Below are 26,035 nucleotides of genomic sequence, written 5' to 3'. Positions count from 1 at the left end.
TTTGAAATGAATTATGTCATATAAAAGGGCTTTCATTAACAAGCCTCTGTCAGGCACTGTGGACAATCTTGATAATAATTAAAAAAGGACCATTAGTTGTTGATGCGTCAATTTACATTTTGGAGTTGGGAAGCATGAATATACAGGAACATTGCAGATTAAACAGTTTAAACATACAAATGTATGGTTCTGATGTTTAGTTTTCTAGTCATGCGCACATTCTCATTATCAGCTACATGTTAATGATTTGCAATTAAATATTCGAGCTTATTACGTATAATGGTAATATGGTCATATGTTATTTTTGACATTTCACCAATTTTATGCACTGTAATACTACTTAAGTCATGTCATAAAATCATACCAGTATTTATGTGTCAGAATGTCAATATACATTCAAGCTACATATTAAATATATCTCTTGCAACACATTTTAGTAAATTGTCTGCATTTACATTGTCCATATATTAAATTACAATTATGCAGTAAACGTATGGCCATGTGAGCTTGACACCATGTCTGGATTCACACACAAGCCATGATTATTTCACACCAGAGAGTACACAGGCATTAATCATGCTACTGTGGGGTCCAAGCAAGCGCTGATTCTAAGAATCTGCTCTCTCTCTAACGGGAAAAACAGCAAGCCTTAATGCTGCTCCGATCCAGCGGCAATAATCTGAAGTGCACTCCATGAAACTGGCACATAAAGCTGTCAGGGTGTGTGGCATGGCCTTGGCGCCAATCCATGCCATGGCAGCAAGCACGTCCTTCATGCTGCTGCAGAATCCCACAGGCCTGCCTGGAAAAAAAAAAAAAAGTTTTCTCTCTCCTTCTCTGTCTCTGTCTTTCTCTCTGTGTCTCACCATAAATAAGCTCTCCTGCGTTTTGGCCCAGGCCACGCCGTCAGTGAGCTGAGATCTATAAACAGGCTTTACAGGGCCCCGGAGGGCACGGCTGCACCTGAAACATAACTGTCCAGTGCCGCAACAAAGTCGCCTTTCTGAAAACTCCTGAATTTACAGGACTGGAGGTGTGGGGGATCTGGTCTGGATAGTCAAAGACGCATAGTCAGCCTTCCAGTAGGCCTGGGAACCTATATCCTGGAGCAGGTTAGCAAAAACACTCATACGTCATATTACAGCCACACTACAGTCTTTTATTACTGAGATGTCATGCTGTCAAGTTTCCTTTAAATAGTCATGCTCATGTCATACTCTGCTGGTGTAAGTTACATGCAGAAGTTAAGACAGGTCAGAGATTTACACTGATCAGCTATAGCACTAACACAACTGCCAGGTGAAGTAAACAACATTGATTATGAATTATATACCAGTAAACAGGATCATAAACACCCAAGGCCCACCTATGCCCACAGGGATCAAAGGCCGACCTGTCTGGTCCAATTCCACAGAAAAGCCAATGCAGCACAAAATCCACAAAAGTCAATGCTGGCCACAACAGAAAGGTATCAAAGCATCCACTGTATCACAGCCTGCTGTGTATGGGTCTTAGCAGGCAAAGAGTTCAAGGTTGTTGACATAACCTCCGAATTCCCAGATCCCAGTCTGATCAAGGATCCATGGGGTGCAGTGAAAAAGCAAATCTGATCCACTGAGGCCCCACCCTTCAACCCAGGGCACACAAAGGATCCGCTGCTGTCATGATGCCAGTCACCACAGCACACACCCAGAGGTCCCATGGTGCCACAACCAGAGGGGACATAACTGCACAAGGGGAACCTAAAACCTAGGTGGTTTTAATTTTAATGTTTTTAAAGTTATGGTTGATCGAATTTCACCTAGTGTGTCATCAGCACTGGCACTCAGTGGTTGTGGGCAGTGGGTGAAAACTTTGTACTACTAATCAGAAGGTCATAAGTTTAAACCATAGCAATGCCAAGCCGACACTGCTCGCCCCTTGCGTCCTCAACCCATAATTACAATAGTATGTAGTAATAGCAATAGTGTCAGTTTTATAAAATGAGATTAATGTTTGTTGTGCTCAGCAACATAAAACCCTCCCACAACAAAGGCCGTTTCTACAAAGTCATTGGTTACTGCAGCCAACCATCACCTAGTGATAGACCTTGATAGTGAAATAGATGCAAGTTGGTCTATGGACATCTGCTGTAAACATCAAAGCAATCTGAGATGGCAAGTCATTTTCAGCCCCTTCGTCATATATAAAAAAAAAACTAAAAAGTTTAGGATAATATACTGCATCAACAGTTATGTTCATATACAGTATATTTACTAATTAGGCAGGAATTTATGGCCACAGCAGTGTCAACTTAGCTGTGGTGGGATTTGAACTCACAAGCTTCTAATCTACAGGAAGGTATTCCTAAATGAGCCCAAAAACATACCCTTAATTTTAATCAGTTGAAATTTATGTACTTTAGTAAAACTTGTGAATTGGATAAAAATGACAGCCAAATGCATACCAGAAAACTCAAGATTAGATGGCTTTGAAAAATAGCAGTGCCGCTTAGCTATTGGAAAAGAGAGCAGCCAACCATGATCTGGACAACAATGATGCATTACTGCCCTCTTGAGGTCAATTTTTAGACAAGGTTCAAAACAGAAAAAAAATAAAAAAACTTTTGCATCCAGATAGTTTTGATTTTTGATTTCTCAAGGACATTCATTTAGTTTATATTGCTCCATTGCTGTCTTTCCAAACATGGCTCCATACAGTTGATGTTGGAGAATGTAAACTTATTAGTGTTTTTTTTAAGTAGTTGGAAAGTTTCTATGTACAGTTTAATAATCTATGCCCATACATCATTTTTTATCTGTAGGGACATAGAAAACCGATTATCGATTAATACCTTTAGTGTTTTCTCTATTAATTAATCAGATAATGTTTATAACTCATCGGCTATTCAATCTTCTTCAGTTAATGTGAGTAAAACACCAAAATGTGCAGGACATAAGGGTAACCCAAGACCAGGACTGGGAACCTGTTCAGTAACCCAGTGCTTTGCTTACATTACAGCTGTTTATAAAAGGAATTGCCTAAAAGACTATGTGTTTGCCTACAACAACAGCATACATAAACAACATGGCTTTAAAGCTTAGTTCTGCTGAGCATAATGCAACCATTAGGCCAAAAACATGAAGTACATCATCATTTGACTGCATATGAAAGTTGGACACAAAGTATAATCATGCATCCTGCACTTTAAACAGATTCATGTTCTCTCTAGAGGTGGGGATAATGTAAAAGCACTTTAAAAAGAGAATGCAATTGCACAAATAAATGTCATGTTGAATACTTTTTGAGATTGGGAATCATGGTTTGTCCCCAAAATACTGACATACTGTAGTCTGCATTGACCTTTCACATCAGTTTGTGCTACATTCTATGCTTTTCTATGTTACTGGACCAGATTTCCTGGCCTTTGGTCCTTACAAGCATAGATAAACCTCGGATGCCCATGTTTCTGTCATTACTAGTACAAAATTGACAATCAATGTTATTGTTGGGCTGGTTGGTGTATATCCTAATGACACGCTAAATTTAAGCCTTACTAATGGTAGGACAACAAGTCCTGTGTGCTCCCAGTGCTTTATCAGTGTTAAGACATATTGTTTATTACTGTAGATCCAAATTGTTTCTCATAAATTTCTTAATCTACTCAACCATCCTTACTTAGTTATGCTAGAGAATGTAGACTCAATTCCTGATGGACAAGCAATACTGTACAGGTAAAAAAAAATATTTTGGTGGATATATTTAGTTTTGATAATTATTCAGTTATTCTGTTAATAAAATAAAATAAAACATTTGTTCAGCATTTCCTCCTTTAGGACTGTTTCCTTTACCAACTTAAACTGGTAGTTTGGAATGGACTCAAGCAGTGTAATCTTACATGATATTGCAAGAATGATGTAAACCTGAGCACAAACCTGCACACTATTGCTATTCTGGATATTATTTAAATAAGGTTGGACACAGAGTATAATCATGCATCCTGCACTTTAAACGGATATATGTTCTTCGTAGAGGTGAGGATAATGTAAAAGCACTTTAAAAAAAGAATGCAATTGCACAAATACATGTCATGTTAAAGACTTTTTGAGATTGGGAATCATGGTTTGCACCCAAAATACTGCAGTAAAAGACAAAAACCATGCTTTCTCCAAGATGTAAAAAGCAAGGGACTTCTCACCAGTCAGTCTCTAGACAAAAAGAAATAACACTGGAGATGATCATGTCCACCCTTGAAATAATTTTTAAATTGATCACAAATGTCTAGTCAGAACTTACTTTTTGTCCCTTTGGATTATAAAATGCTGAGCGAAAAGAAAAAAAAAACATAACAAAAGATTACATGAATTGATTAAAAAATTCTAAAATACTGTGAGACCAAAGTGACCAAGAGTTAGCTGCCATAATTAAGCCAGAACATCCTCCTCATCACAGCCAAATCTCATCAAAGGATTCAAGTTCATTCATTCATTCATTCATTCATTTATCCTTACATTATTTTATTATTATTCTTTTTTCACTAGGCATCTATGCTAAATGCATTTTATTGGCATTTCATGTACTTTGCACAATGACAATAAAGTTTAATCTAATCTTATCTAATTCAATTTAATCTAATCTAATCTAATCTAATCTAATCTAATCTAATCTAAAAATCATATTTTATCCTGGTGAGGATCACTGTAAATTTAGAGACCAAAAAAGACTGAGTATGAGGTGGGAATACATTATGGCCACACCAGGGCACTATATACAGTGAAATCTATAGCACTTGAACATAGCCAATTCATCTCCTGGTTTGTTTTGATACACGGACGACCCCAGAGGAACCCCTGGAGAACCCAGAGGAACCTCAGAGAGAAAAAGGAACATGGAAAGGAATCGACGCAAGTTATACAAAGATATAGGGAAATTAACAAACTAACAAACAAGGTCCAGTTAACAAGATATAGCTAACATTAGGCATCAGACATGGGTCATGGCTTAGTGGGATAAAAAAAAGAAAGGCAGAAAAGGCTCCAGTAAGGGGAGACAAAAACCAAACACACAGGGAGATGATAGACAGCATGCCGATGTTGCTCACACATACACTCAAACACAGTGCAGTTTAGCAGGAGATAAAGGGAAGTCTGTTAGCTCATGTTTGATCTGCTGTATACAGCCATAATTGAAACTCGATCTAGTATTTGAGTAAAATAATATGGCAATGAGGACTACTCAAACTTTTATTTTCTCCCACTCTTTTATATAAACTATATCTTCACTTTTCTCTTTTAACATCTAATGTCATGACTCAGTTAACCTTTCTTACAGTCTTATCATAACTACATGTCAGAACTTCACGTGAATCTTTGTATAGTTTTGTAGTCACTGGCTACTGTTCAGTTTCTTTTAAACCCAGCCAAGTTATGAATACTACCACCTTCTCTTGTTTTTCTTGCTTTTAATGTCATAAAAAACAGACTAAATGAATTTATGTTAAATAACTGTTTAAGGAAGACGTTATATGCAAGCACTTATTTACTACCTGCTTATACACCAAACAGCTGTAACATTAAAGCGCAAAATAATTAAGCCCAATATTGTGTTCACAACTCTGTCATTGACAACTGTGTCACCTCAGGTTGTGGCTCCACAGGGGCTCCGTGGGTGTGCTGTGCTAGACACCACAGCACACCCACAGAGGTCAGTGGCACAAGAGGAAACTACACACTAGCACTGGGATGTTAGCAACAGATCCTGTGGGCTGGGGCTCTTTTTGTGTCTGGTGCATTCCATACGGTAGATGCTTACTCAGATTGAGATCTGGGGAATTTGGAGGCAACCTTGAACTCTTTGCCTGCTAAGCCATATGTGTCAAACTGTGATACACTGGGTGTTCTAATACCTTACTATCATAGTCAGCATTGACTTTTTTACATCAGTTTGTGCTACATTAGCTTTTCTGTGTTACTGGACCAGATTCCCTGGTCTTTGGTCCCTACGAGCATAGATGAACCTTGGATGCCCATGATCCTGTCATTACTAGTACAAAATTGATAATCAATGTTATTAATTCACCTGGAGGTGGTGTTATTGTTGGGCTCGTTGGTGTATATCCTAATGACACGCTAATTTCAAGCCTTACTAATGGTAGGACAACAAGTTAAGCCTATAGAGTAAGTTCTCCTAGACAGTGTACTGTACATGCTGTGTAATGTAATCTACTCAACCAGACTCCTTACTTATTTATGTTAAAGAATGTACTGTAGACTCAATTCCTGATGAACAAGCAATACTATACAGATTTAAAAAAAAATTGGTGGACAATGTATTTAGTTTTGATATTTATTCAGTTATTCTGTTAATAAAATAAAATAAAATAAATTGTTCAGCATTTCCTCCAAAAGGACTGTTTCCTTTACCCTCTTAAACTGGTAGTTTGGAATGGACTCAAGCAGTGTGATCTTACATGATATTGCAAGAATGATGTTAACCTGAGCACAAACCTACACACCATTGCTATTCTGAATATTATTTAAATTAAATCAATTATAGTATAAATAAGCCCTGAAAAACACTGGGGGGAAAAAAGAAAGAAAAAAGAGATATTGAAATGCCATTGGTCTGTAAATTCTGTCTCTGACAGTTCTTGAACCTCAGCTACATCACTCAAATTCATACTTAGTCTAAACTAGAAATGCTTTTTTGCCTCGTTTCATCACCACAACCCTAACCAGACAGTTACTAAAAATAAATGTGGCAAATGCACGAAATAATTGAAAGCTTTGATTTTAACCACTCCCCTGAAAAAAATCCTCATATTTTTCCACATTGCACATAATCGAACAATGTATTTATATTTGATTACACTCTAATAAAAATAATCTCTGGGACTGTGCTATTCCATGCTTATTTAATGTCCAGTGCATTAAGAGGGTGCAATTTATGAAAAAAAAATATTTTAAAGGTTTACAGCCTCTAAGCTTACAGTTTTAAGTCCCATGATATCATTGTCAGGGCACAGCTACAAAATTTACAGAAACACTTTCAAAGAATATTTTGCAAGAATTCCAAAGTTAAAACAAGTCAAGAAAATGACATCTGCAGTTTCAGATCCCTTAACAGAAAATCCCCAGCAGGAAAAGTATCACTTAAATATGACGAATAGACTCTAGGTGCAAGGCCTTTTCTGATGTTTTGAAACGCGAGAACCTGAACATCAGTTGAATCTGAGCAAGTAGTCAAAACTATTTCCTGACATCTAACAGAGGACAGGTCATCTAACTCCCTGTGGGAGCCAACATGCTACTTGCTGAACACTAATAGACTGTCTAATCTACTGCCAAACATCTGAACATGAACCAATGAGCCTGAGACAAATGGAGAACAAATTGTGTGATGATAAAAGACTTGGTTTTAAATTTGCTCTGATTATTTTTCACATTTTTAATGGTCCTTTAATGTCATGTGTTTAGTCATTCATTTTGCACATTCTTTTCTAACTTGTAGGTTTTTAGCAGATGCTTATCTTTTACTATTTTAAAAAGACTGGTCTTGCTAAAAACAGTGCTAAGTGCCTGTAAATGTTAGTGTGCAGAGAAACTAACACTGAAAAGACTAGTGTTAACAATCATAATTATTGTAAAATAAATGTATCTTTATTCCATTAGGATAAATGTTCATTTGATTACATACAGTCTAATATAATACAATTGTACAATTTTATTCTTTTTCCATTATTTCATGTAAACTATCAGTACAATTGTACATTATTATTTATTAATATTAAATAGGTGTACATTATTTAAAGCCATTACATGTTATGCAGTACCTTGGCTCTTAGGTCAAGGCCACTGTAAGCTATAGCTCTCTAAATATAATTGTTTAATATGAAATGAATATCATATGTGAGATGTGAGAAACACACGGTGAGACAGATGGGACACTTAAGACTGTCCTTGACTTTCGGTGAACTTAAAGTTCAAAAGGATTGTTACTAAAGTTTTTTTTAAAGTGAACCGGTTTTCTAAAAAAAAGAAAAATCAACATTACTTTTTAAATAATTCATCTGCAGCAAGAACGTGCTTTACATGATTTAATTAATAAATAAAATAACTAATGCTAATGCAGTGTTGACAAACTTTGGACTTTTTAGCCTTCATAAACAACTTGATTAAAAAAAAGCCTAGTGACAGACCTAGCAGCTTTTGAGGAATATGTTAATGACTTTGTTGCACTTAATATGGCTCTCCATCACTTAAGATAGCAAGTTTTTTTGACTTACCACCAGTGTGTAAAGCTTTACTGAGTTTTGCTAGTATGAACCTATATGATTCCAAATATCCATCACTGTTCGTCATTGTTTGTCTGCGCACACATTATTTTATTCTTCATTTAGCAAAATTACCATGTTAACAAATAATAAAAAAATTTCTGTTTTCCATATTCCAGTTTGTAGTTGCTGTGATGTATGTTTAAAAAAAAAGAGCTAAATTAAATGTCTCATGGATTTTTAATATTATTAAATGTATTAAACAACGTAGAATGTGTGATAATTCAAATAACATATCTCAATATAATTGATTGGATATTGCTGTGGTATAAGTATAATAAAGTATAAAAATGTTTCTATTGAAATGATAACATGTGCAGAAAAAAACTATATTAGAGCCACAACTATTATCAGAGTTTTTTTCTACAGAAAATAATTTAACATGATTTGGGAATTAAGTAGTGTCTTAGCATGACACAACCACAGACACTATTGTCATTTAAGGAAACTATTTTGAATGATATAAATATCTTCCTGTTTTAGTTGACATGTTCCCAGATTATGTTTCAAAATTATTATGGCCCACCTCTGGCTCACCTCTACACCAGTTATCTGGCCCACAAACCACATGGAATGAAAGCCCATGAGCGGTCAACTGAGAAAAGTTACATCTGAACAACTGTTTCATATTTATGGAGACTACATTAAAAAAAAATCTTTTTAAAAATATAAACAACACCTTATTACACTCATTTATTAAACTGAGAAACTGAACTTTTGTGGAAATGAAATCTAAAAACAGTGCAAACATGTCTTTAGAATTTGTGCTCTTTAAATATTATTATTATTATTATTATTATTATTATTAAGCAATGACGCAAGTAGACCAACAGGGCCACATCTTTGCCAGAAGTATCCCAGATCGAGGTGCTTATCTGGGTTATGACATGCAAATGATCATGACGATCAAATGATTAGCTATACAAATTAGTCCGTGGTGTCATTTGGCAACTTCTCCCAACTATTATGACATACTAAACATTAGCTATACTTTACTTTAAAAAGTCGGTACCATTGGAAAATACCCTGCAGGTTTTTTGGTTTCTCTGAGTAACTGCGACACATTACCCAAATGAGGATGGGTTCCCTGATGGAGTCTGGTTTCTCTCAAGGTTTCTTCCTACTACCATCTCAGGGAGTTTTTCCTTGCCACTGTCGCCCTAGGCTTGCTCATCAGGGACTATCTGACCATTTTGATTCATACACACTCACATTCCATACAAACTTATATAATTCTTTTGATTGTGTAAAGCTGCTTTGTGACAATGACAACTGTTAAATTGAATTGAATTAGATATTTTTGAGTATATCAGCGCATATTGCTGGCCTTTGATCCCTGGGATAGTGTCTATAGGTTTCACTGAAAATGAGGTCAGTTAATAGCTAATTAAATAAATAGTTATTCCAATATGCATCAGGCCTATTGAAATCTAAGTTGTGGGTGACGTTAGTTTAAAAAAAAATACTGCACTAACCTGGACTTGGTATACATCGAGGTTAGATTTGGGGTCTCAGGGGTAAATATCTTAAGCACCTAAGTGAATATTGTGATAATAGTGTGGATGCCGTTGAGTCTGGGAGTTGCAGGATAACAGCGGATACGCAGGTGAAGAAGCGGAAACACGGCAGTCCTGGTTTCAGTAAGCCAGACCAATTTAGATAAGACCCATCGGGCCATTTCAGCCCTCAACCCGAGAATATCCTCCCCATGTCATTGAGGAGGAAGTTTTCAAGAACTCTTATCCTCTTTTCCTTTTTATCTGCTAGAAGCACGCCGTTGAAAGACAAGCCCGAGACAAAAACGCGCGTAGGAAGTCTCATCCATTGCAAGCGAGCCGACATTTTCTTATTATTTTCTTAAATCATGCTTATATCAAATGTAGAAAGCAAGTAAGAACACTACTAGGCTAAATGTTTTAAAAGCTTCAGCTATAAATCCCGGAATGCTACATTTGTTGACATAATTTTCCCTTTTACAAAAAAGGACATAAAAAGCGTAAAATTATTTATTTAAGCCTTTTTTCTTTAAAAAAATTAATCCAGGTTATTTCTCCATCAGCTTTGTCACCCACAAAAAAAAAAGAAAAAGAAAAGAAAAAACTGGAGGAGACAGCAGGATACTGTTCTGTTCATAAATCATCCTGAGAAAAAACAGCTTTCCATAAGCTTACGCAAGTTTACATTATTTCGCCAATTATTGCTGCGGTGGCCTGCAGGACTGCTCACTCTGCACTGCGCGCAAAAGTGCTGGCGTTCATTCATCAGACACGGGCAGATCTTCCCCTAAAAACACTATAAACACGCAGCCGGAGCCGGAGACACGGCCAGACCATTTACACTGGCGTACAGCGCCAACCGGGGGAGATAAAAACAAACGATAATACTGTCTGTCTGCCGTGAGGAATTACAGCTCTCTCGATTTCTCTATTTCTAGGAGAGGCCAGAGCGTGCCAAGCTTCTTGCTTTCACACCCGGGCCAAAGCTGCCGGAGACTGTGTTTAGCCCAGGATAACAGACTGGACATAGATTTAGCATCAGATTGTTTATGAATTTTTCCATTACATTTTTTTTTTTTTTAGAGAATTCGTCTTTGTGTAATTTCTAGGCTTTTAGATCTAATGATATCGTAGTCCTCGGTTAAAAACTCTCCTGTTTGATATCAAAATAAAAAAATCAACATGATTTTTTTTTTTTTTTACCATCCATTAACATCTTTAATCTTCTTTTATGCACTTAGATCTGGTCATCCCACATGGACATAAGCATGTTTCAAGTGTTCCTTAATGCGTCACCCCGAACCAACTAATCAGCTAATCACTTAGCTCTTAATGAGCAGGGCTTGCTATGCTGAGAACTCGCATTGGGGTCTACGCCCAAAATCACTTTAGCTATTGTGACACGACGATGTCCATTTTAACAACATCCTGCGTTCGATTTCTTATTTGTTTGGCGTGTAATTCGCCTGACCTTTATAACTCGGCTGCTGCTGGGTGGATGTGGGTGGCTGCTGGTTTGTTGTCATCTGTTATCACATCCCGATAAGAGTCGGTGACACCGCGATCTGTCGGTGAAAGACAGTTGGGATAGTGAGTGCAGGCTTCAGGTTCCAGCACTGTGACATCTTGACGCACTCACTCTCTTAAGACCGTTATAAACCCCCAATTTCCCTACCGTTTGATGTTTAAAAGTATACTCTACTATACAATATAATGCCAGGACTTATCCATGTATTGAACATATTCCTTAAATTTTACTGTACCAGAAAGGTGGACACTCCTTATTCATCTTTCTTTCTTTCTTTCTTTCTTTCTTTCTTTCTTTCTTTCGTTTTTTCTTTCTGTTCTTCTTCTTCTTTTGTTTTACTATTTTCTTCCTCAGTATAACCATACAGAATGCATCAAAATGATTAAATAAAACATGGAATTATTTATAAGCAACAAACCTAAGTAAGATGTTTTATATTTTACATTCTTCAAAGCAGCCACATTTTGCTTCAATACCAGCTTGATACCACTCTTAGCATTCTCTCAACCAGCTTCACTAGGTAGTCACCTGGAACAAATTTCCAACTTGAAGGAGTTCCCATATATGTCGAACTCTTTCTGGCTGCCAAGTGCAAAGTTGTCACCAATGTAAAATGATGGCTACTTTAAAGAAACATATATATGATAAAACTCATTTATTTGGCACGTAGATACATATGTGTAATTGTGAAAATTATGTCTTAGTAATATTTAGTAAGTAGTATTTAGTAATAGAGTAAAATAGTTAAAATGATAATAATAATAATTATATATATATTGTACTGCTAGTATAGTTTTGGCCACGGTTTGATAAGGAATTATCATTAATTACAAAACAGCCCTTAAATACTTTACTCTAGTCCAATCAACTGGTTCTTAACCCTAGTCCTAGAGGACCAAATGCCCTGCACATTTTAGCCTGATATAACTAAACAGTTAATTGGAGCCTTTTCTGAATAGCAGTGGGTGTGATAAAGCAGGGAAACACTAAAATCTGCAGGGCACAGGGTCCTCCAGGAACAGGGATAAACTCTGGCTAAAAACCAGGGATTTTGCTCATGTGAAAACTGCAACTGGTCAGTTGGTGTACGAACATTTGTTATGACAGGACATTTGTAAATTACTGTGTCACAGTATCCGGATTAGCCAATCAGATCCTTGCAACCTTACTACGCCATAGCCCCTCCTTGCTTACCCACAGCAGTCACTCCTCTGCCCTATAGAACCCGAGTAAGGGATCTTTCAGGGGTCAATCTGACCGATTTGCACCCTGGTGAAATTTACCCTGGAAAAATAACGCTGAGACTCCATGCGCTAAAGACGCACCGCATTATCCTGATAAATGACAGCAAGGACACTTGCGCGTGGTTGAACAGGACTTGGTGTCTCATGGCGATGTTTTCGAGCCAAATGTCGTCCACTCCTTTCTCAGTGCGGGACATTTTAAACCTGGAACACAACCACGAAGACATGGTGTCGCTGGATATGTCGCTTCCCACTTCATCCTGCATGATGTTCAAACCTGAGCCGTTCGTGGACGCCGTGAACGGAGCCGCGCTCTTCGCTCCTGGTGACGAACAGGACGCTAAAGTTGACAGGGGCACGTCTCTTGACTTTAGTCCTGCCTTTTATGGCAAGAGTTTCTTAGAAATGGATCTAGCCAAAGACGTAAAGTCGGACATGCTTGATGCCAAAGAGAAAAAAGGTGAGAATTCAATTATTTCGAATCCCAGATTGAATTTATTGTGAATTGAATATGAAGAAAATTTGTCGGAATTGTTCAAATTGTTTAAAAAAAAACACAGTTTATTGAAAAGAACATTATAATAATAATAATTATTATTATTATAAATATATTATTATTATTATTTATGTTGTTGTTGTCGCTGTTGTTGATGTCGCTATCATTATTGCTTAACAACAACAACAACAACAACAACAATAATAAAAACTGTACCCTTTATTGCACATGGCTTCACAGTGTAGTCCGTGTTTGTTATTTATGAATATTGTTTGTTTTACTATAAAAATGTCAGCTTGTTAATTTCTGACGTTATATTTCATCTGTTCCACGGAAATGTTTTTATGATTTTATAGCAGAGTTACACTGTTATGATTACTACAAGTGAACATTTGTGCGCGATTTATAATCTTTCCCAGAAAAAAAATTCAAACAATTTGACAAATGACCAGGCGGCTGATTACGCACTGTCAGCATTTTTTGCACCCAGACCGGTCAGTTTCATATAGTAAAGAGTTTTCACCTTTGAATCAATTCTTCAGATTTTGCAGCAACGCGTACTGTCAGTGAATTAATGGCTCGATATGTGAATTAATATGTAAATGTGGTGGGGGGGGGGGGGGGGGGGGTTGTTACTTTAGATCAAATATGCAGAAGGTGATTAATTACCAAATCATTCTTCCAGAACTTCTAATTAAAAGCAGTGAACTAATAAACTCTTCTTAACTCTTATTCTATTTTTTATTTCTTAAAGTATATCCTTACTCTATATTTGCTACTCTATATTTTCAACCATTATAAGATAACTGTCTAGGTGTTAATGAGTATAACTTAAATTTAAATTGATATGTAGAGCATTGCTATAATGCTGCAGTTGTTAATCCATCATCTGGTATTGACAACACTCACAACTCACAATGACCTAATTTACACTTAAAAGTAATAATTAAAAGAATGTATCGTCTCTGATTAGTTTGGATATTTTATAGTATGGCAAGTTATAAAATATATAAAATGCAAAGTAAACATATGTCAGCTTATATATAGGCCTACCAACCAAATATTTGTAACTGACATACACAACATTCATATTTCTATTTTGCAAATTTTTGTAATGAAATACCTGTAAATGGTTGTTTACAGGAAAGGAATTTAAGCTTATCATTATTATTTTTAAGTAATGCATTAAAAGTAATGCATTAAGTGCATTTCATGCATCTCTTGTACGTTTAACGTTTAAACAAATGTAAGATTTAAACGATATTTTCTTAATTTAGGAGAAATCCACCACACCAATATAAATAAATGAATAAATAAATAAATCTTATCTTTTCCATTTCAGAAAAGGTGCGCTCACCCGAAGAGCGACAGAAACCAGATGAGGCAGACCGGCCCGGGCAGCGGAAGCGGCGAAAGCCGCGCGTGCTCTTCTCGCAGGCGCAGGTGTACGAGCTCGAGCGGCGCTTTAAGCAGCAGAAGTACTTGTCGGCGCCCGAGCGGGATCACCTGGCGCACGTGCTCAAACTGACGTCCACGCAGGTGAAGATCTGGTTCCAGAACAGGCGGTACAAATGCAAGCGGCAGCGCCAGGACCAGACGCTCGAGATGGTGGGCGCGGGCCCGCCGAGGCGCGTGTCCGTGCCCGTGCTCGTGCGCGACGGCAAGCGCTGTCTGGGAGACGCCGGCTCCGCGTACAGCGCGTCTTACAACATGGGCATCAACCATTTCCCGTATAACGCCTACCACAGTTTCGGCAACGTGAATTTTCCGAGCTCTGGCAACACGAACTACACGTGCAACTACTCGGCGAGCGCAAACGTGCCTCCTGCGTCACCGTCCGGCGGTAATTATGTCAATTTTGGAGTTGGCGATCTGAATAACGTGCAGGCGCCGTTTCAGGCCAGCGGCGGAGTTTCCTCGTTACACGGCATTCGGGCCTGGTGAAGAATGCCGACTACTCCGGACATGATGCACAGAGGTTTTTATTATTTTAGACAACACTGCCAGCACGAATGGTTACAAGCACAGATTTCTTATCCCGCTTCAGGAGAAATTAGTATACATTAAGCTTTTTGGGTAAATACAGTTCCGATGATGTGAACTTTCAAGCTAATCCATTGAACAATACCGGACCTTAGGTCAATTTGGTTCAATGCATTAACATAAATGAAGAAAAAAACACAATATAGCCCATATATTTTAATTTATTGTTTTTTATTAATCTGTAATGGATCCACATTTCTTTTGGAGTTTGTAGAGCTCTCACGCTTTTTATGCGCACATCGAGTTTGGATCACTTCTCTGGTTCTCGGGTGTTCCTCTGCTTTAAATTATACATTACAATTAATAAAGGCACCAGACAAATATCCACTTATAGCTGAGTTGGGACAATCATGAGGATGGTTTTGCATAATATTTTTCACCCTTGGGGAGTTGTATGTGCTTTTAAATAAACTGTAAAAGCTATACAATATAAAAGGTTATAAGTTTAACTATAGAGCAAAACTTTCAAAGTTCATAAGTGGTCCTTAAAGGCACGGTTCATGTTTTTCCCCCCGATATATTTCATCAAAATTGAGCTGCATGTAAGTTACATTACCATAGGCCTTTGTTGCTATAAATTTTCCCGCTCTGCACATCGACTGTGAGTTCTCGAGAACAATTTATAATGACCAAGACCTCAATTTTTATTAAGACAGACTTGAAAAAAAAATCCGAACTGTCTCTTTATTTATAACTTAAATACTTTTTGAAGGTTTTCAGAAGACACTAAAGATGCACAACATGTCCATTTGATGGTACATTTTTCTCAAAATGTGTTTTCCTCTAGAAAAGTTACAAAGTCGGACCATTTCTTTGAAACTAGAAACTTAATTATGCAACGAACCCTTGAAGAACACTTCCCTATGCCACAATCAAACACCATTTCTTCTTCAAATAAATAAATAAATAAAGAATCGCATCAGTGTTCAAAATAAGCTAAGTAAGATGTTGTCATTTCTTTTTTTGATGTTGAAATCAGTATTAAATGAATGGATAAAATATAACATTGTAACCCTTTGTTGTGTTGTCCACATAAAACTTGATACATTTTGAACGATCTGTGAATTTCATGTTGCTAGTGTCAGGCATTTATGTTCATGTTGTCTTTGGCGCATTTTCATAATTAGTTTAACATCTATGTAGCACTTTGAGAGGTTTATAGAAAATGAAATGAACAAATAGATAACATCTCGGTCGAAGTATTTTCTTATTTATGTGAATAAATAATATCTTTTCGAAATAAACAAAAAAAAAACTAATAACAGAAAAAAAAGAAAATTAATCCTATTGTGGACAAGGCCATGTTAAGGACACATGGTATGTTGAGAAGAGGATCAGATGGATATAATTATAAAATGAAAAAAGAATACTTTTCATATTTTATCAATGTGTTTATGGTTATAGTGCCTCGTGCAGGTGCTACATTTCTATTCACCGTTCATGAAGTATCCCAAGGTGTAAATTGTAACTCGTTAGCAACTACACCTAAAAGGATTAATAAATAATATAAATGTTATTATTAATATCATTTAAAAAAAAATCATATTTGTCAATATTTTAAAGATTTTAAGGATTCTGTCTCTCTAAAATGAGGAAACTTGATGGTGCTGTTGTCTTAGAGAGCTGATGTGAATGAATGATCCTTTTCACGCATCAAACACACACACACACACACACACACACACACAAACACACACTAGTGTCATTTGTACTTTTGAAGTCAATGTGGGTTGTATTTTCTTTCTTTTTTTCTTTTTTCTTTCTTCCTTTCTTTCTTAGTTTGTAGACATGTAAGAAATATAACTTGTGCGTGATATAAATTGCTGTGCTTAGAAATGCGGCGTTCTGAACGAATTCAGCTTCTGAAAGATTTAAAAAACAAAAAGTCAAATGGAGTGAAAACACCAAGCCCGGACACCCAAACCCGTCTAACAGTGTGAGCCTTTGTTTGTTTTTATTTGTTAGTTTGTTTTTATATTATAATTTTGTTCTCATAATGACTTTGATTTGGGTGACCACTGAAAGCGGACCCACACTTGAAAAGTGATAAAAAATACACGTTTGTCGATAAAGTTTGTAGTCTGTACATACATGTCTATTCAGTATCTACCTTTGTGTAGGCATGAACTGTAATCCTGTAACCTAAAATAAACTCGATGGAAAAATAAAGTCATGATTTGCTTTGAAGATGGTGGAATAATAATAATAATAATAACAATAATAATAATAATAATAATAATAATAATTATTATTATTATTATTATTATTACTAGTGGTAGTTGTAGTAGTAGCACCAGCAATAGGCAGTGAAAGACCTGCATGAATTTAAAACTGTATTAAAATAAAATGAAAATAATATTAATATGAATAATTGTGCTAATTTCTTTCTAATATTTTATATTTTATATTTTTTGTTATCTACATTCAACAGGTAGATGTATATTTTATATGAGTACTATTTATTTTACATTTAATAGTAATAATAATAATATTATTATTATTATTATTATTATAGCTATGGTGGTTGAGGCACTGGGTTGCTGACTGGAGGGTCACGGATTCGAGGCCCATCATCTAGTCACCACTTTTGGGTCATTGGGCAAGACCCTTAACCCTAGGGCCCAATGCAATGCAATACAACCCAACGCCTGCATGCAGTGTTGGCCCTAACCCCAGACAGGAAATCTTAGAGTTGCAACAGGCAGTGCATCTGGTCACCCCTAGGATAAAAGAGACAAAGCTAAAAAAAAAAAATACTATTACTACTACTAATAATAATAATAACATTACCTACATCAAAAATGTGGCCTCTGCATTAATAAAGATGATAAAATAACAGCACACTTTTCCAGACAGACTTAACCACTGTGTTTAGAGTCAGCCTTCAATCTTTTCAAGAGCTCATTACAGACTTTCACTCAGCAATCTGTGGGTAGTAATGACAACTTTATAGCTCCTTTAGGAATCAGCTATCTGTCTGACACTAAAAGCCACCCGTTTTCCTTAACGGAAAAAAAACACACCAAAACCCTGAAACCTAAAAAAAAGTGCCTAAAAGGCCATAAATCAGAGCCCTGCAAATATTTATTTGAAAGTCAGAGGGCATTAACATGTTTGAATCAGGTAATGATGCGACAGCTCTTCCTGTTAAAGCGTTCTGATTCATAGCACCAGTTTCACTCGTTGTTGTGTTATCCTTTTACTGACTGCTAGAAAAATAGGCAATACATTAACAACCTCCATTTGCATTCATTTAAGAGTAAGTTAGACTACATAAAAACTACATGAGATTTTGTCATTAGATTTACTATTATTATGAAAAAATATATTCATTTCATAACACACCATAGGGCTTGGATTATTAACTGCCTCACAGATTCACAGCCCTGGATTTAATTGTGCAAGATAAAAGCTACCTTAACACTGTCTACACAGCATCAGTTGACTGACAGCCCAAAAGTGTTGTACTTAATGTTTAAAATGGCTCAATTTGCTTAACACATGGGCAAAGGAGACAGGGAGGTGATTTGTAGGGCCAGGGAAAAAGACAGGCAGAATAGCAGCCACTTCACATGAGTAAGCAATAGTCCTTGTACATCTCTGTAGTCTCTCCACACACATCTGGAGACCCTCATGTGTTTCTTTTCCAAAACTCTGTACACATAAACAAATGAAGGCCTGCATGTAAATCTGAATGACTACTCGTGATGTAGGCTACAAAATGGCAGCCGGTCCCTGGGTCCTGACTAAATGGGTGTATTTTGAGGGAACGAGAAAGGGAGGGCAACAGGAAGGTCACACAGGCAACAACGGGCCACTGGCTCTCCTAGGTGTTGAAAAGAACAAAACAGATAACATGGATGCACAAGCCTAAAAATAACAGGCCTTGTCTTACTCTTCTAATGGAAAGAGTAAGAAAAGGAGAGAGAGGAAATAAAGAAAGAAAAGGGGGAGGAGAGGGTAAGAGAGTAAGAGAGAGAGAGAGAGAGAGAGAGAGAGAAAGCGCATGTGGGTGGTGTGTTAATTATCAGCTCTTCCGACTCTTATCGGAGAAAGGACAGAGCTGCATGCCTCTTTATCTGCACCGTTAAGATTGCGTCCTGGGCTTTTTTGAGCTTTTCTTCTCCTGTGCTCCAGCAGAACTGCCAGATCCACATTACACACAATGGAGTTTAATTCAGTCGAGGCTCTGGGTCACACTGGAGCTGACAGCTCATACTGTAGCCTCCAGTACCTGGAAATAACCTGCAGTGCAAAACAAGAGGCCATGAGAGAGTTTCCAGGGGACCAGATGAGATTCAGGTCGGAATAAATTTACATCTAGATTTCTAAAACAGACAGACAAACAATAGATTTAACATACATATCAGACTTACATTTATCTGGTGATGAGCCATTTATATACAAAACACCCCCAGCACTTCTGTTTGTAACCTTAAGAGACACCTCCTATGCCACAAAAAGTCATACAGTATTTTTTTGCTATCCTTTTCTATTCTATTTACATAACCATTATTGAAGCCTCTATTAGTCACATATACATTACAGCAGAGGAAAATAATTTTCTTCACATATCCCAACTTGTTAGGAAATTGAGGGACAGAGCACCTGGGTCATGGCACCCCATGGTTAAGGGCCTCGGAACACTGGCAGCCTGGCGGCCCTAGGGCTTGAAGCAATCTTCTGAGCAGAAATCCAGAGCCATCACTACGCCTTCTTATGCAGCTACTTCCCCTCATGTGATCAGACAAACGTCCTCACATTGTATAGTTCCAAAATAATATAAAAATCTATGACAAGATAAAACTGGAGATGAAGCTGTGAATCAGTAAAGCTGTATACACCTTTGTATAAAAGCTCTTAGTTTTTTTCTTTGGATCCCCTGTTAAAAGATCCAGGTCAATGGTATTAACAAAACTAATGGCTATGACATTAGTATGGCATATGACATATGAAATGCCGGATTGTAATATTTATTGTAGATGTTTATTTTATGTCAGTATTAAAGATTTTGATTACAGATCAAAACTTAAACTGGAGTTGGAGATAAAGGGGAACCAAAATAAATTCTTATATTAGAACAACATTGTTCAAATACAAAACATACCACACATCTACTCTTAAACTCTGGAATGTCTATTTATTTATTTATTATATTTTAACATACAGTAAGGATTCGGCACTGGTGGACAGGTAATTAAGACTTTGTATTAAATGTGCAATAATATAGTTTACAACAAAGAGAGGTGAGAATTATTAGTAATCAGGAATGGAAAAAAAAAAAAACACAAAAAACTAATTAGGCAAACATGATAGCAGATCTCCGGTACATTGGCATTACTGGCACAAGTCAGTCATCAGCTACTTTATACTTCACACTTTATAAAAGTTAAAAGTGCATTTTCTTCCTGAAATCCATGTTGATGCTTTTCTTAATACACATTAAAGGCAAGTGTTATACAACATATATGAGGGGCGTACAAGTCAAACCGGGACGTGATGTAATTTCTTGTGAATAAGGCCATATAACTTATTGATATTTACAGAAGCCTTTAAGCACCTTACGGTGATGTGACTCTTAGCTGCAGTAAAACACTGAAATGTTTTAAAGAAGGCTGTACGTCCGTAAATGACGATCCCAGTCGTTCGCGTTTACCACCACCGCTTGCACATTACAGGAACTTGGCTGAGAGTTATTGCCACATTCCACATACCTGTACAGTCCTAACCTCACTCCAAAGCATTTCTAGATGTTAGAACCGTTAAAGGAGTTCCTGGGGGGCCAGTATTTTAGACATGAAACAGGAAATCTGATCATGGCTTTGGCATACTGAGAAACCTTTCTACCTTGGTGGTATCCAAACACTAGTAACACTGGGATGAGTACATTGGTGTAGCTGGGGATTACAGTATATAGAGAAATAAAATGTGCTTTTACTCTCTTAACTGTTTTCTGTTATTCTGCACAATCAAAAGCCACAGTCTGACTTGAACATCCATCATATAACTTTTTGTGTAACACAATTGCAAATCAACTATGTAGTTAGAAAACTGTCCCATGGAGACTTATTCCAGCGTCTCATCGGATTACACCCCATGCTCCGGATCAAAGGAAAGGGAAGAGTCTTTTTTTCAGGATATACAGGACAGTGGCCAGAAAGAGTGCCAAGGCCAGGAAGATGAGCAGCTTGTCTGTCAGTTCACGCCGATTATATTTTGTGATGAGTTTTCGTCCCAGTTGGATGGTCCCTGTCATGGCCTTAAACTCTTCATTGGTTTCTTGAACTGTTCTTGACGATGTTGCTATAGAGAAAAAAAAATCATATTATTCTTATCCTGAAATAAAGAAACTTTTGAGCACTTTTGTGTGTGTGTGTGTGTGTGTGTGTGTGTTTGTGTGTGAGGTCCCTGACATCAGTAGTCTATATGCTGTATATTAAGGCTTCCTAAGGAATTTAGGGCAGATCTCAATAAAGAAACTAATCTGCCCAGTCTAGCAGCAGCTACCTTTACATGCAATTTTAATTTGAGATGTGTGTTTACATGCTCACATTCTCATTGGGTTGTTATTTGAATTATTAGTAGAATCCTCGGGTTCATGTAAATACACCAAGTCATACAAGCATGAATTAGAGTTTTTAAATATTTTAGATTCTGCATATTTTAGATTTTTGAGTATGATAACGCTTATAGATAAAAGGCTGTATAGATGATAGAGAGTCCTTACACAGAGTGCTTATGGTCTCCTCACTCTGCTTCACTTGCTGCGACATCATTCTGCTGATGCTCATCAGGCTCTCTGTGATGTCACTGGAGGTCTGAACTAGGCTCTCCTTTGTTAACTTTCTGGTTAGAGAAGAGAAAGAAATCAACTGAAAAAACACCAAAAATTTATTTTCCAGTGATTTGTAATTGGTTACATCAGGTTGGGAATTTATCATCATTATCAGGATCTTACTTTATTAAACCTTTTTTTCATTTCTTTAAAATAAAATGTCCACATGAAATCAAATTAATAAAAGTGTCTTCAATAAAAATGAACATAAATGTAATTACAATGCAGCCTGTTTAGTTTTGTTTAATTATCAGTGTTTAAGGAGAGCAAATGTTCATCTGTATCACACTGAGCTGCCTTTTAATCAGGTGCACTCACTCCGTCTTTATTTAATCCTTATAATACTGTTAATTTACCTAATAAAATGTTAAATAATAAAAAAAACATAGCAGCTAGGAAACAGACAAGTCTTAAGAAATATTTGGTAGTTTTACATTAGGATCATTACAAATAAACAGTGTGTGCGAATGAGGAACGACTGCCCTCTACTGACTAATAACATAATTACAGCTAGGAATAGTTGGAAAAGTAGAAAAGAAGGCAGAAAATAAACACAAAGGAGATGATTTTTTATGTCTATAAAAAGAAAAAGAATTACAAAATAAAAGACTTATGCTACATTTTTAAAGATAAGTAAAAACTGACATAAAGACAGTAAAAAATTGTAAATAAATTAATAAAACAAATAAATCAGCAAAAATTAGCCAAAACTTATAACAACACCAGAGTTAATAGAAACCTAGAACACTAATGAAATATTTCTGTCTAAATAAAAATCAGATCCTTGACATGGACTATTAAAAAAAGAAGGAAAAAACAGAAGGACCTATAAAAACTCAGTGCTGTGGATATACTATTTATTATCATCACCTCTGTCTTGCAGCAGTATCGCCCACACTCAGCAAATCTTCTTTCTCCAGTTTATCAATCGCCAGGTTACTGGCCAGATTGGCTTTCCTCCAGGTCGTCTGGTTACTGCAAGAGCAACAGATCTCTATTACACAGAGAAAGTATACATTTCACTGAGCACTACAGCCACAGCCAATTCCTGCACATTTATATTTGTAGAATATAACCCTCTTCACCTCAGCACACACACACACACACACACACACACAAATATAAAGGATGCATTTATTTCAAGCTTCATACTCCTGACCTGAGCATCTGTTTTCGATGGCCCTCCACCTGTCTGAGTAACGCCAGCCTGTCAGATTCTTTATCCTGCTCCTTACCCATTTGCTCCAGATCCTGTGATGCGAGATATTAGAGTTAGTGTGGAAAGTACACTCTCCTGTTCTACATCAAACAAGATGACACTGTGTCACCTGGATTCGCTGGCGAAGTCGGACGAATTTCTCCTTCACTGTCCCGTTCAACTCTGTAAGTTTAGTGTGTGGGCCAGTGCATTCACTGATATCCTTTAAATAATAAAGATTAATATTATGAATAAACAAAGAAAAAATATATTTACATGTTTTATGAATTTTAATATTTTAACAATTTTCTTATTTTCATCATAGAAAGAAAATGCTATTATTATTATTATTAGTAATAACACTATTAAGTGCAATAATAATAAAAATGATTATTATTACTATTAATAATAATAATAATAATAATAATAAATACTCTTCTCTGTGCAATTAACTATTATTTATTTAGTCAATATACCTTTTCTTTTAATCATTGTGATAAGCATAATAATTATGGCTTTTATTATTATTATTATTATGAATAATAATAATAATAATAATAATAATAATTTACATTTTCTTATTTATTTTTATGGAAAGCTCTAGATTATTATTATTATTATTATTATTATTATTATTATCATCATCCTTCCCTGTGAAATTAGTTGTTTTTCATTCAATCTGTACAAAATTCAAAATGTACAAAATCTACAGTATTTTCTTCCAAACATAATTATTATAATTATTTTTATACCTATTCCTTTGTGTAACTACAGTATATATATTTTTTAATTAGTTCTATATAATAAATATAACACTTACTTTCCATTTGAACTGGCTGTTGTACTAATTATGTGTTATAAGTAATGTTTCTGTCATTCATTACAATATAAAACAATGAGTTATAATTATTTGCACAGACAGAGAGAAATTTATCTAGAAATCTAAATAAATATATATTTAAAAGCTTGTTGCATGACTGCTGACTGTATGTGTGAGAGAGAGAGAGAGAGAGAGAGAGAGATCTTGACAGAGAGAGAGAGGGAGTAACAGCTGTGCCACATCACACACAGACACAGAGAACGCTCCTGTACCTGAATAAAAGCTTTGATCTCCAGATCATATTTAAGAATCTCCTGCTCACAGATTCGGACGTGGACATCAGCCATGGCTGCGCAAGCGCACTGAGTGTTCCGGTGTAAAGCCCAGGCTGTGTTTCAAACCACTTCGTCTCTGAAATATAGTTAACCACATAGGCAGTATAACCAATCTTTCCTTTCAGAACCAGTGCAGCTGTTTCACGATCTGTGCCATATTCTGTGTCCTAAAATAATTCCTTCCGGCTTACAAAAGTATCCACAAAACAGCAGCGCTGCAACACCCAGATAGAATGGCTTTAATTTTAGCAGACTATTCAGTGCCACAGGAATTCGATTTAAGACGTAACCCAACGCAAACAGCCTTCTACGCAGGTAAAAACAGTGAAGCAAGCAAAAATAACCTACGACAAATCCGGAAGTACAATCGGTTTCAAAATAAAATCGGGTTTTTTCCTCTCTCTCTCTCTCTCTCTCTCTCTCTCTCTCTCGCGCGCGCGCCAAATTACAAAAACTTTATTTCCACGATATTAATTTTTTTTTTCAAAATGCACTGCATACAGTCCCGTGAAAAAGTATTTGAGTTTGTAAATTGTTACAAATAATTTGTATTTGCTAATCTTTTTCTCGCATATTTGTCACACTTAAATAATTCAGATCATCAAACAAATTTTAATAATACACAAAGATAATCAAAGTAAATACAAAATGCAGAAATTGATGATTTTATTTATTGAGGGGAACAAAGGCTGTTCTAACGTACCTGGCCCTATGTGAAAAAGTGATTACCCTTGCTAAATATAAAATATAAAACATTAAATTATTTGTCACATGTACATTACAGCACGGTGAATATTAATTTATTTAATTATTTTTGCATATTCCAGTTAGGGTTCACAGTGCACCTGGAGCCAGAGGGGAGTTAACCAAATAAATTTACTTCATTACTGTACTTAAAATCATTAAATGTATCTGTACGTTCCTTGGGTATTTTGTTAGTGGGTACTTTTTCCACTACATCCTACAAAAAACAAACAAACAAAAAAATGTACTTTGTATACCACTACATTTCTAAATAGTGTCAAGTTATAATCACAGTGGCGTGTAGTATTTGAAGCCGTAATATCGCCACCTGGTGACTATTCTGTATAATTGCATTTCGTCATCATGTATCAGGTGTTTCAAATCAGAACTCGAGACGGTTGTAGACAGTGACTAATCAGCACTTTTACATTTTAGGAAGCAGAGAGATTATATGGAGAGAGACTGAATTTTATTTAAATTTTATGACCTAAAGACTATAATACAAGTTCAGTATAATTGATAATTAACTAAATTTGAAGGAAAATACTTATTCACTACTAATCAAGTAAAACTGTAAATTGATGACTCTACTTTTAATTAAGTAATATTTTATCTGGGTTATTTCTACATGTACTCAAAGTATGTGTGTACTTCGCCCAACAATGCCTGGAGCAGATAAAGTTAAGTAGTTATGTTACTATGACATAAAAGCTCCGAAGTTTGTATCGAGCAGAAGGCGGACGTGTTCAAGTACAGCTTCCTTTCGAGGCGTGCGTCGGCTATCACGTGACCAACGACAAACGGAGCCTCGTTTGCACGAATCAGGTGACTAAATATTGGAGACTTTTGTTCCAAGAGTTAGAAAACCTTTTTTTTAATAATAAAAAAATATAAGGTTTATAACAATAAACTTTACATTTACTTCTTTTATAATATATGAAAAAGAAAAATGCACGCAAAATCTTTTTGCTTGAGCTGTCACGAT

General features: G+C 36.2%; 2 protein-coding genes across 2 annotated transcripts; one reads left to right on the top strand and one right to left on the bottom strand.

The window, feature by feature from the left end:
• The first annotated feature begins 12,604 nt into the window (after nt 1-12,604).
• Nucleotides 12,605-15,876, top strand: nkx2.5 (NK2 homeobox 5). Its single transcript, XM_053487309.1, has 2 exons — nt 12,605-13,039; nt 14,418-15,876. The coding sequence occupies exons 1-2, from the start codon at nt 12,724-12,726 to the stop codon at nt 15,017-15,019; spliced, it is 918 nt and encodes a 305-aa protein (XP_053343284.1). The 5' UTR covers nt 12,605-12,723; the 3' UTR covers nt 15,020-15,876.
• Nucleotides 15,877-20,243: 4,367 nt separating this feature from the next.
• bnip1a (BCL2 interacting protein 1a) lies at nt 20,244-24,611 on the bottom strand. The gene is made up of 6 exons (XM_053483414.1): nt 24,244-24,611; nt 23,282-23,374; nt 23,113-23,204; nt 22,824-22,928; nt 21,846-21,964; nt 20,244-21,421 (listed from the first exon to the last, which is right to left on the bottom strand). Exons 1-6 carry the CDS (start codon nt 24,316-24,318, stop codon nt 21,225-21,227), a joined length of 681 nt encoding a protein of 226 aa, XP_053339389.1. The 5' UTR covers nt 24,319-24,611; the 3' UTR covers nt 20,244-21,224.
• Nucleotides 24,612-26,035: the final 1,424 nt, after the last annotated feature.

Source organism: Clarias gariepinus, chromosome 2 (genome assembly GCF_024256425.1).
Source record: "Clarias gariepinus isolate MV-2021 ecotype Netherlands chromosome 2, CGAR_prim_01v2, whole genome shotgun sequence".
NCBI lineage: Eukaryota > Metazoa > Chordata > Actinopteri > Siluriformes > Clariidae > Clarias > Clarias gariepinus.
This window is presented reverse-complemented; position numbering and strand designations above follow the sequence as displayed.